This window comes from Saccostrea cucullata, unplaced genomic scaffold, assembly GCF_032062105.1.
Source record: "Saccostrea cucullata isolate Sc308-1 unplaced genomic scaffold, CSIRO_AGI_Scuc_v1 ctg50, whole genome shotgun sequence".
Classification (NCBI taxonomy): Eukaryota; Metazoa; Mollusca; class Bivalvia; order Ostreida; family Ostreidae; genus Saccostrea; species Saccostrea cuccullata.
Window position 1 is genome coordinate 352,986 of NW_026931583.1, and position 18,832 is coordinate 371,817.

Here is an 18,832-nt window from a genome sequence, read left to right on the forward strand (position 1 = left end):
ACATGTAAACAGAAGATCAAAGTAACACATATTCCTAACCTCTTTCAATCTGTTTAAGTTCATAGTCAGCAGCTTTGGGAATTTCAAACGGACGTTTGAACTCCACATTCTTGAGCTCGATCTTGCGTCTGTGGTCTAGCTCGATTTGTAGCTCACCCTTTGGAGCTTGTCTGAGCTGGGAGCGGAAGTCCTCTTTGGGTAGGACATTGAGGACCGTGCTGGCCTCTGCCTCACCCTCAGTGTTCTTGGCAACTACCCTGATCTGTCCACTATCATACTCCCTAACTCTGGGTATGTCCATGTAGTTCATCATTCCATCATAGCGGATCTTAAATCTGCTACTCTGTAAACCAACAGTAAACAAGTTTTAAATTAAATACAGTACCCATTATCTCATCCATTATCAAACTTATTTCCTCAACAATCGAAGTATTTTGAAATTTTTCATCCATTCATTTTTAATGCTACACCTCTATTCTAAATTGGAGCAAATGTTGACATGAAAGAATACTTTACAAAAATGGATTAAATTACAATGAAATACTTACAGTCATGATCATGGTTCCATTGACCCACCATGTGACTCGTGGTCGGGGATAGCCGCTGACTTTGACCATGAATTTGGCTGGTTCTCCTTCAGCCACGGCAACAGGCTCCGGCTTCATATCAATAGAGGGGGGATATTTCATCTTTGGTTCCTCCATTTCTCTCTCATCCAGATGGGACGGTCTGTCAATCAGAAAGTAATTAATAAATAGTGAATAATCATCAAATCAAAATAAATGTATAAAAGAAATAGGTCAGTAAACTAAGACAGACTAGGGTCATGCTCCTCACCTTCTCCAGTTTTCTTCCATTTCCTGGAGACGCAGAGCCCCTTCTCCTGGTAGCTGTGTCTCAGCAATGATGGCTTGTTGTCCTCTGCATTTGATTGTGGCCTGAGTGACATCTGTTCCAAAGTTGTTGGTGGCTCTACACTCGTACACACCAGAGTCCTCTGGGTAGGTGTACAGAATGTCCAGTGTAACAAAGCCAAACTCAAACATTGGCTTAAATCGGTGTCCTGAAAATGAAAAACTCAGTATCAGAAAAACTTCAAATTTATTTTTTAAAAATGCATGGTTCTATTATTCATAATATGAAATTTGTATATAAAACAACAATCAATAAAACAAACCAAAATTATATGAAATTCCTCAAAAAAAAATTATTACCATGATGAAGTGGTTGGTTGTCCTTGTACCACTCGACCTTCATGGTAGGATCACCATATGGCATAAGTTTACACTCAAAGTGGGCCGAGTCATTTTCCTTCAGGTTTGTCAAGTTCTTGATTTGTGTTTTGAACTTGGGCGGGCGTTTCTTGTCCTTGTGGTACAGATCCTCCTCCGCAGGGGCCTGGCCTTCCCTCCGAATGAATTCACGCACGGCAGACTCACGGTAAAGGTCCCTACAAAAACGGCAAGGCATAATTTAATAACATTCAATAAGTACATGATTCAGAATTTAAAGGAATAATGTTATGAGAGAATGTACTTCAGAAAGTGTAAAAAACTTGTGCCCAATTTTAGTGTACAACTTTAAGTAAGAATACTTTAAACCAATCAAAGATCTTGTTTTATTTATCAGTCAATTAGAGTACTTATAATTGACCCCATAAATTACTAGTAAACTCATGGACTTGTAGAAATGACATGGAAGATAAATAAGGCTTGATTTCTGGTTGGGGAGGAATATCTTCAGTTGCAGCATGGATCAAATATGGAACAACGAATTTCACCAAATAAGATTCTTGTGTAGGTAAAGTTTGGCTGGTAGAAATAATGACAGGGTTTTTCAACAGTGAACATGCTAAAAGAACAACTTGGGGAAAAGGTTTTCTTTTTCAGTATGTATAGTCTCTGATATTCATGTTTATCTTTAAATAGTGGGGACTGTGAAACAAAGTAAAGTGGAGAGACAATTCTGAGGGCCACTCATTCATGCACACAGCTCTCACTGTTTGACGTGGATTGGCATGGTCATTATATCCAAAGATGTTGAATATGGTCTGTGAAAAAATGACATCAACTAATTTCAAAATGACATCAATAAATTGCTTGATTAAACAAATACACATGTTACACATTATTTCAAACACTGTCACAATCAAAAATGCATAAAAACTTCTAAAAAATTTCTAAGAGATGACATGCTTCATTAAATTGAATATTTCAGTAATAAAAAACAAATTACAGGAAAACTTGGGTTTAAGGTCTGAAAAAAAGAAAGAATTAAATCGAAAAAGAACAACAGTATCAAGGAAAAAGCAGAAGCAAAACTGACAGCCCATACTTCATCACTAAGATGAAATAAGTTTCAAAGTTTGAAGCAGAAGCAATGAAACAGTCATCCTGTAAATTTAGGTTTACTAGTATGCATATCCAGCCAGCGAAATGAATCCTTTAGGGACTGAATCAATTAACTTGCATATGAGAATTTCACTCAAGAAAGATCAAGAATAAAGAACACTAAAAACAGACAAAAAACTGCTGTAAGCTTTCATCCAATGGTAATAGCCACTCATTAAATTCCCACACAGGCTAACCTGAGTTCCTCCTCCCTCTTTTCTATGTCAGAGGCCACCTGGGGGATAATGACATGTTGTGGGGTCCAGGAGACATCTTCAGACTCTGTATCAGTGTAATGTTGTCTGGGAGGTTCAGGAGCTCGAATTGGCTCCCAGGAATCAACCAAATCTGGCTGTAACTTCAGGGGTTCAATATCTATAATCAATTTTTTGGGTTTGTCGGTAGGTTTCTTTTTGTGGATTTTGGGTCCTACATAAGCCCAGCTTGGGGCCTCTGAATCAGACTCTGTGAAGAGTGTATCTGACTCTGATCTGTACTTTATACGAGGTCCTTCATCTGATGTACTAGTAAAAGTAACCCTTTTCTCACTTTTTACTTTGTGTTCCACTCTTTTTGTTTTCGGTGAAAACTTTGGTTTGGGTCTTTCTGGCTTCACATGCTTTGGTTTCTGAGTTGTCATTTGGATTTTGGCTTCTGACTTCTTTGCCTCTGTAGGTTTCTTTGGTTTGGGTAGAGTTGCTGGTGGTGGTGGTTTTGTGTCTAATGTCACAGAGGTGACAGACAGCTTATCGTCTGGAAAGTACACCGTCTTCTCAACAGGGGGTGTCTTCTGTATTGGTGTAGGAGGTTTGACAGAAGCAAATCCTGCAGGTTTAGAAGGTAACTTGAAAGTTTCTTCAAATGTATGGACTTGAGTTGGGGATGAGACAGCAGTGTAGAATTCCATCTTCTGATGAGGTTTTCCTGCAGCAGATGGTTTTGGTGTTTTAGGTTTTGGGGGAACTTCTGGTGGATAACGTTTGGCAAGAGTCTGCTGTTTCTTTAACTGAGCAATCTCGGATGGTTTTAGGTTTGCCTCCTCATCAACTTCAATATCTACAGGCCCAGGTCCTCTTTGGAAGTACTTGGCTTCAGCAGACACATAATCTGGTTGTGGAGTAGCTGGTGCTTTCCAACTCATTCCACTGTCATACTTTGTAACCTCTGTTGTTTTCACCTGAGTTTCCTTTATTTGTTGAGGTTTACTACCTTGAAGATCAACAGCTGTGGGTTTTGGTTGCATTGGTTTAAACTCCACTGCTCTATACATAGGTTTTTGTGGGGGTTGTACATCTCCAGTTACTTCAGTCTGAAATTTTCTGGACACTTGATCAAATGTCACTCTTGTGACATCAGACGGTTCCAAACCAGATTGGTCCACACCGAGGTCTACCTCCACCGGAGTCGGTTGTCCTGGTTGGTACTGAGCTGAAACAAAGCTTGGTTGCTGGATAGATGGCCTTTGTTCTGTAATTCCTGTCTGAAATTTCTTGGAAGCCTCAGTTGTAGTTTTCTTGGTAACCTCTGATGGCTCTGAACCATATACTCCAAGATCCACCTCAAATGGCTGTTTCTCTTTAGGAATGACATCAGAAGAAATGTAATCAGGTTGCTGTTCTGGAACAAACCTTCCCTCAAATTCTGTTTGATATTGTGTAGAAATCATCTGGGTTCTAGTCATTTTTGTGACTTGTACAGATCCTATTTGGTCTTGGTCTTTCAAATAGAATGGACTTTGTATCATATCACTTTCTGTGACAACAATGCCCTGTTGTCTAAAATCTGTTTCATCTTCAGGTTTTGTTACTCCTGACTTCTGATACCTGGCTATCTCTGATGGCTTAAGATTAGATTCCTGAACATCATCAACCTCAACTGGCTTTCTTTGAAAGAATTTGGCCTCAGCACTCACAAAATCTGGGCTGGGTTTTGGTATCACACTAGTATCCATTTTAGAAATGGTAGGTTTGGGGGATGGTTTTGGTTTAATTTCTGGTTTACTATAATTAAACACAGACACATGTATTAAGGTTAAAATGGATAAAACACAACATTTGGGTACAGAAAATGTTAAAAAATGGAACATAACCAAGCATATACAACAGAAAGTATTAATTATTACAATTAAACTATAGTTAAATCTACTTCTACTACATTTTCAGTAACATTAAGCTTTATTTGTATGTGGGGAGGAAAACCATGCTGTTGATCCACACCTTGGCTTGAATACCCCTGGTGCCTTAACTTTCATGTTCTGAGGCAGTGATGGTGGCACCTGCCTCTCTGGTGCCGGTACTGGTGCAGGCTTTGGTGCAAATACCGGGGGAGCCGGTACAGGTTTGAAAGTCTCCTTGGGTGGTGATGGTGTTTTCTGCTTCCTTGTCTTCTTGCGCTCCCTTGGTGAGGGAGGCTTGACAGATCTATGTTAAAATGTTTGTTAACATATTGATTACCTAGTGTTATTGAATACCTCATTGGCAAATGTTAGAATTAATCTGTAAATCTAAAAGTTAAAACTTGTTATATAGACTGAGAAAATTATTGTGTGAACATATTTCAGTAAAGGTTAATCCAATATATTTCTAAAATTAAAATATTAAGAATTTATTTGTGAAATTAGATTTCTATTTGTTGAAGTATCTGTTAACATCTTTGTTAAGAATATGTCCATATGATTGTTGAACATGATGCTATATCTGGCCTGCTGATTCTCTGTATAGAAACATGCTTCAATCAATCACCTGTACTGTTGATGCTTCACTTGTTGAGCAAGAGAAATCTCTGGTTGACTGTAGGAATGTGGTAGTCCACTACAAAGCAAAACCTCAACATCAGTTTACAATTGCTTCAAGTTAAAAACATTTTGAAAAGTTATTCTTTGTTCCCACAATCCCTTGGTTTTTCCCAGCATGCATCACTCCTCATGCTGTTACCTGTCAGGTTCTTCCTCTGTGGAATATCCCACAAGTCTCAGTGTGGCTGCCTCTGTATCAGAGACATAGTGTATTTCCTGAACAGGTCCAACCTCCCGAATCTCATAGTGGCTGTAAGCATGGAGGTACACTTTTTTAACTTGCATATATACTTTAACAAATTAGGTTCTACTTACTACATATATACCATATAGTTTGACAACACCTATTAATCCCAAACATCAAATTTCTTGAAAAGATATGAATAAAGTAACTTGTTAACATAAACTATAATTTTACTTTAATTGTATCTGAAAATCACTTTCTACAAAGAATAGCTCATACAATACAGAGCATGCTCAAAAAGCATCAATTCACAGAAAGAGGGGGTGGATGGGGATGGAGGTTGAACAAGCTGATGGGTAGATAGAATTTAAGAGCTTTTTTTTTTTTTAAAGGAGAAATATATGTTACAACACGCAATGTAATAAGCAATGCAAGCATAAGAGTATAGAGTCAGGAAATGATAGTCAAATCCTATAAGAAAAAAGAGATTGGATATATCAGAGGGGTAAAAATAAAGAATGGCCAATCCATTTTTCAAATAATAGAGGGAGGAATTCACTCATTGAGAAGGCTTGTAATTCACTCTGAACACACCTTTCTGGGGCTGATTCAAAGCCCATGATATTGAAATCAATCTCCTGCCTCTCAGAGATTGGACTTGGCGGTTTTATTGTCACATGTTTCTTTGTGGACACCTTGGACTTCGTAGTCAGTGATATTGACATGGGTGTTGTAGGTGGTGGTGAAGGGGCCACCTTAGGGACAAACTGTATGGGAACAGGAGACATACCCTTCAGTGACCTTGCAGGAGAAGGGGATGACGAGGCCCTAGATGGCTGCCATATTGCAGGTGGTGCAGGCGAAGCCAGTCTAGGTACGAAGCGCACTGGTGACGGTGAGACAGACCTCACTGGAGAGGGCGAAGGTGAAGCCCTCTTAACTACCCTCACAGGTGATGGTGAGGGACTTGGAGGTTGCCATATGGGGGCAGGGGATGCCAATTTAGGCACAAATCTCACAGGAGATGGAGAGGCCCCTTTCTGGGGTCTCACTGGTGAGGGGGAAGCACTCCTTGGCTGCCAAACTGGAGCAGACACATGTGAGATAACATGAATTGGGGAGGGGGAGGCCATTTTAGGGGCCTGCTCTGGTATAGGTGAGGCCTGTTTTGATGGCTTTGGTGGAACTAATGGAGGCACTTTGCATGCTGGAGATGCTCTGAAATAACAAACAACATCTCTAGCTAATGTCATGCTACATGTATATAAACAATCATGGCAATAATATAGGTAATACACATATAGTTCTGACATCCAGATAATATGCTACAGCATTACATCCTGAATCTTTTAACATTGCTATCCATTGAGCGTATCATGCTTCAGTCCAACATGTAATAGCCTAGGATGTTATTCTTAACTTCATGTCATTATGTACAAGTAACATTTCATTCTGCTTTAAGCAAGCTGCTACAGTTTAATACTCAGTCATTTTCTGCAGTGTAAACTGAGCCAATGCCGAACTACAATCATCTAAATATTATATATAGACCTTTCTTCCTCCTCCTGTTGCATTGGAGGTGCAGCCCTCTCAAGAGGTTCATGTCTGTTCATAAAATAACATCTGATGTATACAATCATCCCATACATTTTCGTAACATTATTTAATTTATCTGCATTATCAAGAGTAAGTGAACTGTCATGCATTTGTTCATGCAGACAAACCTTGGAGCATCCATTTCATCCTCTGATACCAGACGTAGATACCCGGTCTCAGTGTCCGAGGCATAACTTATCTGCTGTACAAATCCTTCTGTCTGTATTTCATAGCTAGACAAAACAAAATCCTAACTTCAATATCAGCAGCAAATGGCATGCAGAATTGTCAATTCCATAGAGCTTGACCAACCATTTTCTGATCATTTATATGCAAGATCTAGAGAGATCTAGACAATTTTAAACCATTTTCTCAATAACTTTCATCTCATGCATCTTAATAATACATCATGCACTCATCATACCCAGGAGGTGATGGTGGCTTGACTCGAGTTTTGTCAGATATCTGGACTTTCTTTTTAGATTGCATTTTTGGTGCCATAGCTGGTGTAGGTACAGGGGCTGCCACTGGAGCCACCTGTTTTGGCTTTTCTTGAGGAGGTACCACTGGTTTGGGAACCTCCTTTGGTGCTGGGACATGTTTGTAGGTGGAGACCTCAGTGGTTGGTCTCATTTCTAGAGGTGGTGCCACTGGTCTATAGGCCTGTGCAGCTGGTTGAGCCGGCTTGGTTGGCTTTTTGTGTTTTGGCTGTCTAGCTTGTGGGATTTCTTGTCCTTGCTCAAATCTGGCCTTGGCCTCAGATACTGATTTAGGAAGCACCTCTTCCTCCACTTCCATTGGCTGTTCTTCCATGAGTTCCTGCACTGGCTGAACAGCTGGTGCTTGTGGTGTAAATGTCTTTTTAGGTGTGGCTTGATCAATTGGTCTTTGTCCAAGTCTAAGGTACAACAAATTTCTATGTACTGTGCTTGGTATTTTACAAGTATTTACAACTTTAATTTCCTTTTCATATGCTTCAATTTTACAAGAGATTAATATGAACTCTAAAATCTTATCTTAAGAAAAAAATCTAAAAAATTGTTTTTCTTATTAATGAACCTCATGCACATCAAAGTTTTCAAAATACAACCATGAAAGATAATTCACACATCAAATGAATGCATTGAAAATTTCAGGCAAAATATAATTTTAGAAACACAGGTAAGAATCTAACCTTCGTCGTTTTGGTATGGGGGAGGATTCAACAGAGGTAGATACAGGGGTGGGTGGGGGAACTCGGGGGGTGACCTGAGTCTTAGGCACTTCCTCAGGGGACTCCAGTCCAAAGGGTTTGTAACTGATGAAACAATTTATAGTAGTGTTCTTTGTAAAATGGATTAATTTTGTTAGTGAAATAAAACTTGCATTATATTACTCTTATGACCATTGTACCTAGTCAAAATTTGGCAAGATTTCTTTTTTATCATATGCTTAATTTTTAACAAGATTTTTAAAAAAGCGTTTACTTTTAACTAAGCTTAATTTTTAACAAGATTTAAAAAAAAATGTTTATTTTTAACTATGCTATATATTTGACTTTTTTCATTGAAAGGAATACAGATACTACTGAAGTCTACATAAAAATGCCCATGCCAAATGTACTATATTGAAGCTTACATTTATCAGTATTTCTTACAACACCAAAATGTTGAATCAGATTAATTATGACCTAACCTACTTGGACAAAGCAGTGCCTTCCACTTGTTAGTAAAATTAATTATAAGGAATATTTCAGGAACTTCTAGGTAATGGAGGGGTCTATGTACAAATGTACTAATAAAGATACAAGGGTTCATTCATTATTACCAATGTAATACAATGGCATATACAGTAAAACTCGGTTATAGCGAAGTCACTGGGACCTATGAAATTACTTCATTATATCCGTAATTCGTTATATCCACATAAGAAATTCTTTAAATTTATTTAGCTCGGGATCCAAAATAAATTCGCTATATCCGTGAATTCGCTATATCCGTGTTCATACTAAACGAGTTTTGCTGTACAAGTACCTTACACAGGCACAAGTTGCAAAAACAAGACAAAGAAATGCATTCACACAAACATGTTGAGACTAAAAAGACAAACCTTAATCTTTAAAAACACTTTCATACAAATATACTATGCTAAGTAAAATATCACACACGTTAGTTAAACTAAATCCAATTCAAATATGATAAAATTACCACAGCAAATAATATTTCTGTTCAACCTTTATAAATGCTGGTAAAACATATTTTCCACTTGCAAACACTCTATATAACAGGGTAAATAACCATGCCAATAGGGAGAATGCCATGCTGAAAATAAACTCTATTAACCTGGAGATGTCTTCCTCTTTGACAAACTTGAGGGTTGCACTCTCACGCTCAGTTGAGTATGAGATTTGTTGAACCAGACCTTCTGGTTGTATCTCATAGTGACTAAAAGGAGAAAAAGTTCTACTGAGTAAGGGCCTTACAAACCATAAACTAAGAAATGAGACTAAAACAAATCCAGATCCACTGGGATCCTATCCCTGCTTTCTTTGATTCTATACTTACGGTGGTGAATCGGTCCTGCTCACTCTGGGCTCAGTCTGAGGAACCACCGGTGGTGAAGGCACCTTTCTGGGAGCTTTAGTGATGCTGATCTTTTTCTTGGGTGGTTCTACCTTCTTTGGCAGGGCCTGTACGGTCAGTTTGGCTCGGGTGGAGGCGGTGCCAGCAACATTAGCTGCAGAGCACTGGAACCACGAAGAGTCTCCTACATGAGCTGCGGGGATCGTCAGGCTGGTTCTACCACCCTCAGTGTTTATCCTACAAAAAGGGGAGTTCCAATTTAAATATTATTCTAAAAACCTTCACAAAATAAGATGTTCTGTATGCTCGTACTTTGAGAATGCTATACAGCTCCAGTAAAGAGCTGTAAACTATAATAAACTATATTTCATATAACAACAAATTTCAATTTTCTAGCATGTCAAGTAACAAATATTAATTCAAATATTTACACAATTACAAATGCAACTGTATATGATAATCAACATCTGAAAATTATTATAAAGACAGAAAACTTACTGGTATGGGCTGGTGTGTGTCAACATCTTGCCATCCTTCTGCCAGCTGATCATGGGGACAGGTACTCCAGTGACATTGCAGGTCAAGGTCACTGGCTGACCCTCATTCACAGTGAAGTTCTGCATTCTCTCCACAAACTTAGGTGGCTGCATTTGTTCTTTCTCTGCAAGATACAAAAAAGTTCCCCATTAAAATCAATTGATGAAAATCAGAGAACTTAAAATACTCCACTGAACAGATATAAAAAAAAATAGTAATTCTTAATATATGACCTACCCATGACCTTGAGGGTGACAGAGAAGCTGTTTTCTCCAGCTTTGTTCTTGGCCACACATTTGTATGTACCACTGTCATATCGTGAAGCTCCCAGAATTATCAAAGAGTTCACTCCATCTTCATTGACCACAATCTACAATATCAATATTCAAATCTAACTGATGGCTAAAATTTTCTTACAAGCACTTAAAATATTGTACTGAAAAGTTATGAAAGTTGTACAGGTACAGGTATATTGCTTCGTCTCAGAGAATGGAAGCATTACCTTGTGATGGTCATCATTGTGGACTGGGCGGCCATTGAGGAACCAGGACAGTTCTGGTACGGGTCGTCCAGACACCAGGGTATCCAGACGAACAGTGTTCCCCTCATGTACCTCCCTATCCTCAGGCTTCTTCTTAAACACAGGTCTGGACAGGGCCTCCAGGATTCCACCCTCATCCTCCGGGGCTCTATCTTTCTTATCTCTGCAAAAGATTATCAATTTCAGTACAGAAACAAAGACACAATTGACCATCTTATTAGACCGTGTAATTTCTCTATAAAAATCAATGTGTTTGATTTTAAATAATGGTTCTTACTGGTTTAGTATCTTATCCAGGGTTTCAGGTGCCACAAATGAAGTGGCATCAATATTTCCGAGTCTGTCCACGTAAAGTTTACTGGAGCAGGTGTCTTTTCCTAGGTTATTGACAGCTAACACTGTGTAATGTCCCGCATCCTCAGGCAGGGCCATTCGGATACGTAAAGTGCAGTAGCCATCTTTGGTGAATTTCATTTCATATCGGTTTGATCTCTTGATTCTGTGTCCATTCAAGTACCAGGCAACCTAAAAAGCAAATTTATAATAGGTTAGGAAAACAATGTTTCATTATACACACTTGCAAAAAGATGGATAATATTCAGCTATACATTATATAAATATAAGACAATGATGTTCTGACACAACCTAGTTCAGACTCTGGGGAACAAATTTTGTACAGTAAAAACAAGACTAAATGTAACAGAATACCTTAGGTCTTGGTCGTCCTGAGATGCGGCAGACAAAGGTGGCATCAGATCCCTCCATCAATCGGAAGTCCTTCAGCCTCTGAGTAATCTGGGGGGGACAGGGCTGAGCCACGGGTGAGCGGTCAATCTCAGACTCATACTCGGACTGAGATGTCTCCGTCTCACTGGAGAATTTGATTCTTCCATCTTTGATGTAGTTCTGTTGTCTCAGTCTATCCTCAAAACCAGCAGGCTGGAAGTCCTTCAGAATCACCAAAATAATTCAAAATATAGAATGCAATATCAGCAAATTGTTTAAAAGTCAAATATTATCATAGGTATTTTTAGCTTGATTCACCCACAGTGACAATCCAATTTTCAGAAAAAAAAGATAAGAATTAAAATAACTTTCGAGTTTTCTATTAGTTTAACAATCCTTTAAGTGAATTAAAGTCAAGAATTGTTTTCTTTATCACATACACCACTAACATAAACCCAGAAGTTAACTTACTGCTGTGGAGGTGACTGGTCTCTCCTCGGGTTCCTGAGATCGTCTGTATTCCAGGTTACTCTCCAGGATTCTCTCTGACCTGGTGGTCACGAATCCTTTGTCTGGTCTGTGAGGTACCTCAGCTAACTGCTCTGTAACAGCAGCCCAAGATGGCTGGGTCTCCTTCTGTTGCCATGGTAACTTAGCTGCTGGTTCAGTCTTCTGTTGCCATGGTTTCTGTTGCCATGTTGGTGGTTGGGTTTTGGGAAGTTCTGGTGCTGGTGGTGGAGGTGGTGCTTTTACTAAAGTTTAATTAAATACTAATTACTAAAGTTAACAATATGCTAATCTACATATTTTAAATCATACCTATTAATTAAAGACCTAGAAATTCATTTACAAAGGTAAAAATTAATGTTTTAGATGTAGTTTTACCTTCTGCAGGCAGAAGCACAGCAGTAGAGTTGGCCTCTCCTGCAAAATTGATTGCTGTACATGTGTAGTCACCAGCATCATCAGGCTTACAGTTAGATATGACCAGGGAGCAGCGGCCATTGTACTCATCAATACTGATTCTGTGTCTGAAACATTCAAATCCACTGTTTAGTAAGTTCTGAACTTAACCAATAAAAAAATTTTAAACACTGACCATATGTAGATAAAATCATAAATATATGTAGCTGTAAACTTCTCCTTTCATACCTGGCATCATTTCTGATGGGGAATCCTCGTTTTCTCCAGGTGATTTCTGGGAATGGCTTCCCTGAGAGGCGGCACTCAAAGATTGCATTGGTTCCCTCAACAAGTCTGAAATCCTGTGGAGATTCCAGGAACACTGGCTGCTGTGGTTCCACTGGAGAAGGTACTCTTTCCTCCTCCATTGGTACATGTGTGGCAATGTCTGGGCGTTCATCCACTGGCATCTTTTCATACTGAGATGGTGATGGGGCTGAAAAATAGAAACAAAATTTAACATCTCATAGTAAGTAAAAGAACATGTAAATTCTACTGACCAAATGTTAGAGCAGACTTGCATTTGAAACTTCTTTCTTTCTTCCTATGGATTCTTTTGGCAGAAGTTTTGAAAGAATATTTTGCCCTGATAGACCTACCAATAACCCTAAGCATGGCTTCTGTGGCGTCTGATCCATCAGCGTTTGTGGCCACACACTTGTACACCCCAGTGTCCTCTGGGAAGACTTCAGCCACTGATAGTCTGGAGGTGCCATTCTCAAATGTAATCTGGTAGTCGGGGGAGTTTCTGATGATCAAACCCTCCCTGTACCACTTCACAATGGGCTCAGGTCCCTTGTATTCCACATGGACCTCTAAGATCAGTCTCTCTCCCTCCTTTATTGTCTTGTCTTGTAGTCTCTATAAAAAATTTAAGACTTTAGTATTATTTAAGTTTAAAACTTGAATTTAATTCCACTAAACTGAAGGATTTGAATGTCATCATAAGAAAGACCTTGGTACCATTCAACACTTCAGTAGTCAAAACAATTATGAATCATCTTTGTTCATTTACATGTATATAAACTATAGAATATGAAAGCTTACTTTGGTAAATTTAGGTGGTTGCTTGTGAGTCACTGCAGGTTTGTAGGAGACCTCGGACACCTTCTTGGGTGGAGCTGTCTCCTCTGGTTTCTGGAAAAGTTTAAATCTCTGTTCAAACATTGGGAGTTGTTTATCCCCGGCCACTTCCATCTCCATCTGCTCGGTGAACCTCTGGGGCTCAGCAGGGGCTCGAGTTTTAGGGGCTATGTCTTTCTTCATGAAGTCTGATGGTCTCTGTAATTTTGGTGATGCAGTTGGTTCTCCATAGGGCATCTGTGTAGGTGGTTTCTGCACAGGAGAAACGGTTTCCTCCATTGGTGCTTGGATTCTGAGTTCAGCCTGGCACTGGGTCTTACCAGCAGGATTTTGGGCGGTGACTGATATTTTACCAGCATCTTCATAGAACACTTCTGGTATGTAGAGGGAGTGGATGTCTCCCTCTTGTACTATCTCGAAGTCTCTGGAACTGGTCAGTTTGGTACCGTCCTTGTACCAGGTGACCTCTGGACCAGGCTGACCGGCCACTCGGACTGTAAACCGGACAGGAGATCCTTCACTGACATCCTGGCTCTGAAGTCTTTGTGTAAATGCGGCTGGGATCACAGAAGCTGTGAATTATAAAATTAATAAATAAATAAGCAATTGCAGGATAACCAAATATATAATGAGATAAATTATTTTGATAATAGAAGTGGTGACCAATAAATAAAAGCACAAAATCATTTAATAGGAGCACTTTGAAATTGCTATCAACTCCACAGCCAAACTTTCTTAATTTTTTTTTTACCCCTTATTTCTTATTCAGTATAAAAAATGCATGTCCCAAGTCCAAAATTCATATGGCATTCCTTTATAAAACTCCTTAACAGACTTCGTAGATGAAAGGTAAAAATAAAGTTTTGGCATTAATCACATTATCAGGGCAATACCCTTTTAAAAATTTGCATTTCTGAATGTAATTGTTACAAGGAGCTATGGTACACTTCCGGTTGGAGTACAATCAGATATGACCTTTACCTAGTTCATTGTTATTCCAGATCTGAATCAGCTGGTGAGCTAGTAGGCCTTTATATTTCCTACTCACAAATGGGCTACCACAATTCATCCTCCCACAAAACTTACAATCCTAGACAACATCTAGGAAGGATAACACTGTCCTATCCCTTACTTTCATTTTCCTAATCACACAGACTCCTGATCCACACACTGCTAGTCAAAATACTTGTAGTACTAATTCACTCCAAAGGAAGTGTTTTCCCAGGATTAACAGATTATTACTCAAGACTTAATTTAAATTCAAATAAAGGCATCAACTATTTAAAATTTAAAAGAGATTAAATTTGTAATCCTCTTTGTTTCTAATTATATTAAGTATTATCAGTATGTGACACAGAGCTAAGAGTATCCAGTCAGTCACTAAAGGTCAAGAGGTTAAACAGGGCAGTCTCCAGACCACTGGATACCAAGCCAATGAATTCAAATCTTAAGTAGTTTAAAATACATGACTGTGCTTTACTGCTTACAAGACTGTACACTGAAACCACAAATTGCTCATTTAATCAGTTTAGGTGCATTTTCCTTGCACTACTGTGGTAATTCTAATGCTAATGCATGTATTGAAGCTTCAATTCCATAGATCAACTGAGAGCTTAGAAACAAAAGGAGAGCTCCTTCAAAGATATAAGTAAAAAAATCATCATTTCTCCTGTCCATGTAAAGAAGCAATCCTCTCCATATGAAATTACTATTAGAACTATTTCCAGTCCACTGATACCCACCTCTGATAACGAGCTCGGCTGAGCTGGTAGCACTTCCTGCCACATTCTTTGCTGTACAGGTAAACTGTCCAGCATCCTCCTGGAAGACTTCAGGGATAGTCAGGCTGACACGACCATCTTTGTAGGAAATCTCAAAGTCGGCTTGATCTGTCAATTCTCTATTTTCTCTGAACCATTTGATGGTAGGCTCTGGTTTGCCTGCAAGATATGATAAGTTAAAATATACTGACCTCAACAAATTATTTACTTTGAACTTAAAATTTGCCTACAAAATATTATTAGAATTATTCTACTGTCTGAGGTGTCTTACCTGTTACAACTCCCTCAAACGTAACCTTTGATCCTTCCAGGGCCTGGATATTTTTCAGAGCCTGGGCAAACTTTGGTGGGACTGGCACTGCGATGGTGAGGTCCACAGGCTGATATTTTGGTTGTAAGTCTGTCGTAATTGTGGTAGCATAGTGTTCCTGAGCAGTGAGTTGAGGCTGCTCGTACTTCGGTTTAACGTCAGTGATGATGGTGGTGGCGTGCTGTTCAGTGGACGGTATATAGGAGCGCTGCTCCTGCTGAGCAGACATGATGGTACGGCTCATCCTGGTCTCCATGGAGGTAACCCTCTCTGTGTGTGACACTCTTCTACTGGTGCTACAATACAAAGAATAGCATCCACTTACAGTACAGTCAAGAAAAAAAGTCTTTTGGGATACATATTAAGTACATGTTTGTATAAATGTTGTATTTTAAGAATTTTTTTGCTTTAAAATTTCTTTCATTTAAATGCTTTGAATTGGTAGACAGTTAAGTGCTACTGAAATAAACATGAACTCCATCATCATATTGAACATTCCAATTAAACAGGAGTAATATCTTACTATTCAGTGGAGCCAAATATCCTGGTTTTAGGAGCTTCCTCCTCATCCACATTGAGGACAGCAGAGCAAGTGGCCTTGCCTGAAGGGTTTTCTGCTGTGATGGAGAATCGTCCAGCATCTTCATCAAACACTTCAGGTATGTGTAGTCGGTGGATGTTGCCCTCCATAGTAATCTGGTAGTCTCTGGAGACAACAGGCTGTCCATTGAAGAACCAGGTCACCTGTATTCAAGATAAAACATTCCTCAAGTATGTTACGAAAAAGTGGAAGATAATTCAATAACATAAATCCAGCATTAGAAAGTTTGCAAATTCCAAAACAATTTACACATGAAGATCTTGCATTCCTAATACAGCTAATACAGACCTTTGGTTTTGGTGCTCCGGTTATGCTGCACTCAAATGTAACAGAATCCCCAGCATTGACATTGAGATCCTGAAACAGTCTCTGGAATTCTGGTGGTGAATGCTCCACATCCTCGCGGCGGACGTTGACCTTGGTCTCCTTGGTTTCCACCACACGCTTCATTCTCATCACTTCCTCCTGTTCCATGGGCTCTGAGACAGACTTAACAGTCAGTTTACAGTAACACTTGGCTTCTCCAGCCATATTAATGGCCCTCACCATGTACGTGCCACTGTCTTCTTCAAAGGCTTCTGGGATTGTCAAGTTGTGGACATCAGCAAAAGCTGTGATCTGTAAATAAATATAAATTCTGAGAAAGCTGTTGCCACCATTTTTCTAACAGTCTTTGCTCAATTCAATGAAATAAACAGATTAATTCTGAACTAAATGTACATGTGCTTCTTTTTTAAAATTTCATGGATTCATTTTGTTTATATCTCTTTACCTCAAAATCTGGGCTGTTGTCAATGGGTTTGTTGTCTTTGTACCACTTGGCCTCTGGTACTGGGTGTCCTGTAATTCTGCACTGCAGACAGACCCTGTGTCCAGACTGGACACTGAAGTCCCTCAACGGCTGAGAGAAGCGAGGTGATGTCATCTCACCGATAGACGCATCACTCAGTTCACTCAGCGCTGGAAAAAAAAAAGGTTAAACAATATAGCAAAAATCTCTTTGATTGTTAATTCCTCAAAGACCAAAACAATTTCTATTGTTTTTGAACAAATAGGATAAGAAAAGAATTCATATGCTAATTTTCAAATCCCATTATACATGGAAATTTCTACCAACAGATCATAGACATATGAACACTTACGTTCTACATGCAGTTTACAGAGACTTTCAGCTTGGCCATGAATATTGTTGGCAACGATTCTGTAGGTTCCAGAGTCCTCTAGGTAGGCCTCCCTGATACACAGTGTGCAGCGGTCTCCCTCAAACAGGAGCTGGATGTCCTTAGACTCTTTTATCGGTTTATCATTCTTGTACCAGATGACCTCTGGTTCTGGGTGACCCACCAGAATGCAGTCCAAACGCACCCTTGACCCCTCCATGACCTCTTTGGCTGGGGACAGGTGCTGGAGAAAGTTTGGTGGGGTTGCTTCAATTTCTGTTGAGGCCAAGGAAGCTGACTCACTGTGAAACAGAAAATAATCAATGAAAAAACTATTTCATGAAATATTTTCAAAATTTCGATTTGAATGATCCCAATTGAATGATATCCCTTGCTTTGATAGTGTGAATACTTACGCTGTGCTGGAGTAGAAGCTTTCCACTGTGACCTGACATGACCTTCTGACCTCTCCTGCTGCATTCTGTAAAACCACTGTGTATATCCCAGAATCCTCTGGGTAGGCCTCCTTGATTTCCAGTGTGCATCGGTTGATATCAATTGTGATCTATCAAAATTATATGGATATAGATAATTTCATTCAAATAATTCATATTTAATCACTTCCTGAATGAGAAAAGAATGACAAATGCAATGATTATTTGATAACATAAAGATAAAAATACCTTGTAAACAGCTGAGGGTACAATTCTGTTTTGACCTCTGAACCAGGTGACATCAGGGGTCGGTGACCCTGTGAAGTTGACCTCTAGTCTGACCCCTTTGCCTTCTGGGATAGCAGTATCCTCAGTCATTTTGTGAATGACTGGTTTCTCCATGGCTGAAATCAAGAAGTAATCTTCAATAAATGTTTGATTTCTCTGTTAAAGTCTCTCGTTCAAGACTTGCAGTTTACAATGGAATGTATGACACTTTCACTATTAAATTCAGGAAAAAAACACATCCAGTATGAAATGTCAGACAATGAATGAATTCCAAATCAATTCATGCAAACAAAATTTCTCCATTCTCAAAGTCTCTGTAATCTGCACAGCTCCACAACTCAGTTCTGTTTGCTCTCTACCTTAACAAGGATTCAAACACATCTGCTTCAGTTGGCTACCTGCCAGCTGACATTGCAGATCATTGTACAGAACACACTAAGACAAAGATGTCACTCTCTGTATGAGTTTCTAATGAGTTTAAGCTGTGAAGTTACTTAGCTCAGATAACTATTGAAGTCATGCCTCTATATTGTAGGAATTCTGAAAGCTGACAGTTCTTACTGTAACCCCCCCTATGGTGGAGTCATTGTTTAAGTAAGGCATTCCCAGACACAATGTACTGTATAATTCATTTCATATGAAGGGAACAAAATATCATGCACTTTGATGAGAACAAACAACTAAGGGAGATCATTCAAGCACAACATTGCAAAAAATAAAACCAACAGGTTTCTTAATGTTTGAACATCCACTGGTGTTATGTAGACTAAAATAATGACACATGTATACGATATAAGTACTCTACAAAATGACACAAATTTTAGTAATATTAACAAGGTCATAATTTATTTACTACTTAGTACTACATCAATTTGAATGTTTC

General features: G+C 39.0%; 1 protein-coding gene across 1 annotated transcript in view; it reads right to left on the reverse strand.

Annotated features, from left to right (window-relative positions):
* The window catches only part of LOC134233068 (titin-like), a 177,995-nt gene that overhangs the window by 120,164 nt on the left and 38,999 nt on the right, over positions 1 to 18,832 (reverse strand). The window contains 34 exon segments of the mRNA XM_062715064.1: positions 40 to 343; positions 549 to 729; positions 838 to 1,063; positions 1,215 to 1,450; positions 2,000 to 2,050; positions 2,588 to 4,390; positions 4,607 to 4,810; positions 5,132 to 5,200; positions 5,324 to 5,434; positions 5,963 to 6,586; positions 6,920 to 6,973; positions 7,093 to 7,197; positions 7,389 to 7,862; positions 8,139 to 8,261; positions 9,286 to 9,387; positions 9,508 to 9,762; positions 10,024 to 10,186; positions 10,300 to 10,432; positions 10,565 to 10,766; positions 10,881 to 11,128; positions 11,312 to 11,551; positions 11,801 to 12,081; positions 12,215 to 12,360; positions 12,482 to 12,728; positions 12,892 to 13,153; positions 13,340 to 13,947; positions 15,118 to 15,315; positions 15,428 to 15,762; positions 15,990 to 16,210; positions 16,356 to 16,685; positions 16,840 to 17,027; positions 17,210 to 17,529; positions 17,644 to 17,792; positions 17,911 to 18,065. Of these exon segments, the coding sequence (XP_062571048.1) occupies positions 40 to 343; positions 549 to 729; positions 838 to 1,063; positions 1,215 to 1,450; positions 2,000 to 2,050; positions 2,588 to 4,390; positions 4,607 to 4,810; positions 5,132 to 5,200; positions 5,324 to 5,434; positions 5,963 to 6,586; positions 6,920 to 6,973; positions 7,093 to 7,197; positions 7,389 to 7,862; positions 8,139 to 8,261; positions 9,286 to 9,387; positions 9,508 to 9,762; positions 10,024 to 10,186; positions 10,300 to 10,432; positions 10,565 to 10,766; positions 10,881 to 11,128; positions 11,312 to 11,551; positions 11,801 to 12,081; positions 12,215 to 12,360; positions 12,482 to 12,728; positions 12,892 to 13,153; positions 13,340 to 13,947; positions 15,118 to 15,315; positions 15,428 to 15,762; positions 15,990 to 16,210; positions 16,356 to 16,685; positions 16,840 to 17,027; positions 17,210 to 17,529; positions 17,644 to 17,792; positions 17,911 to 18,065 (9,348 nt within the window).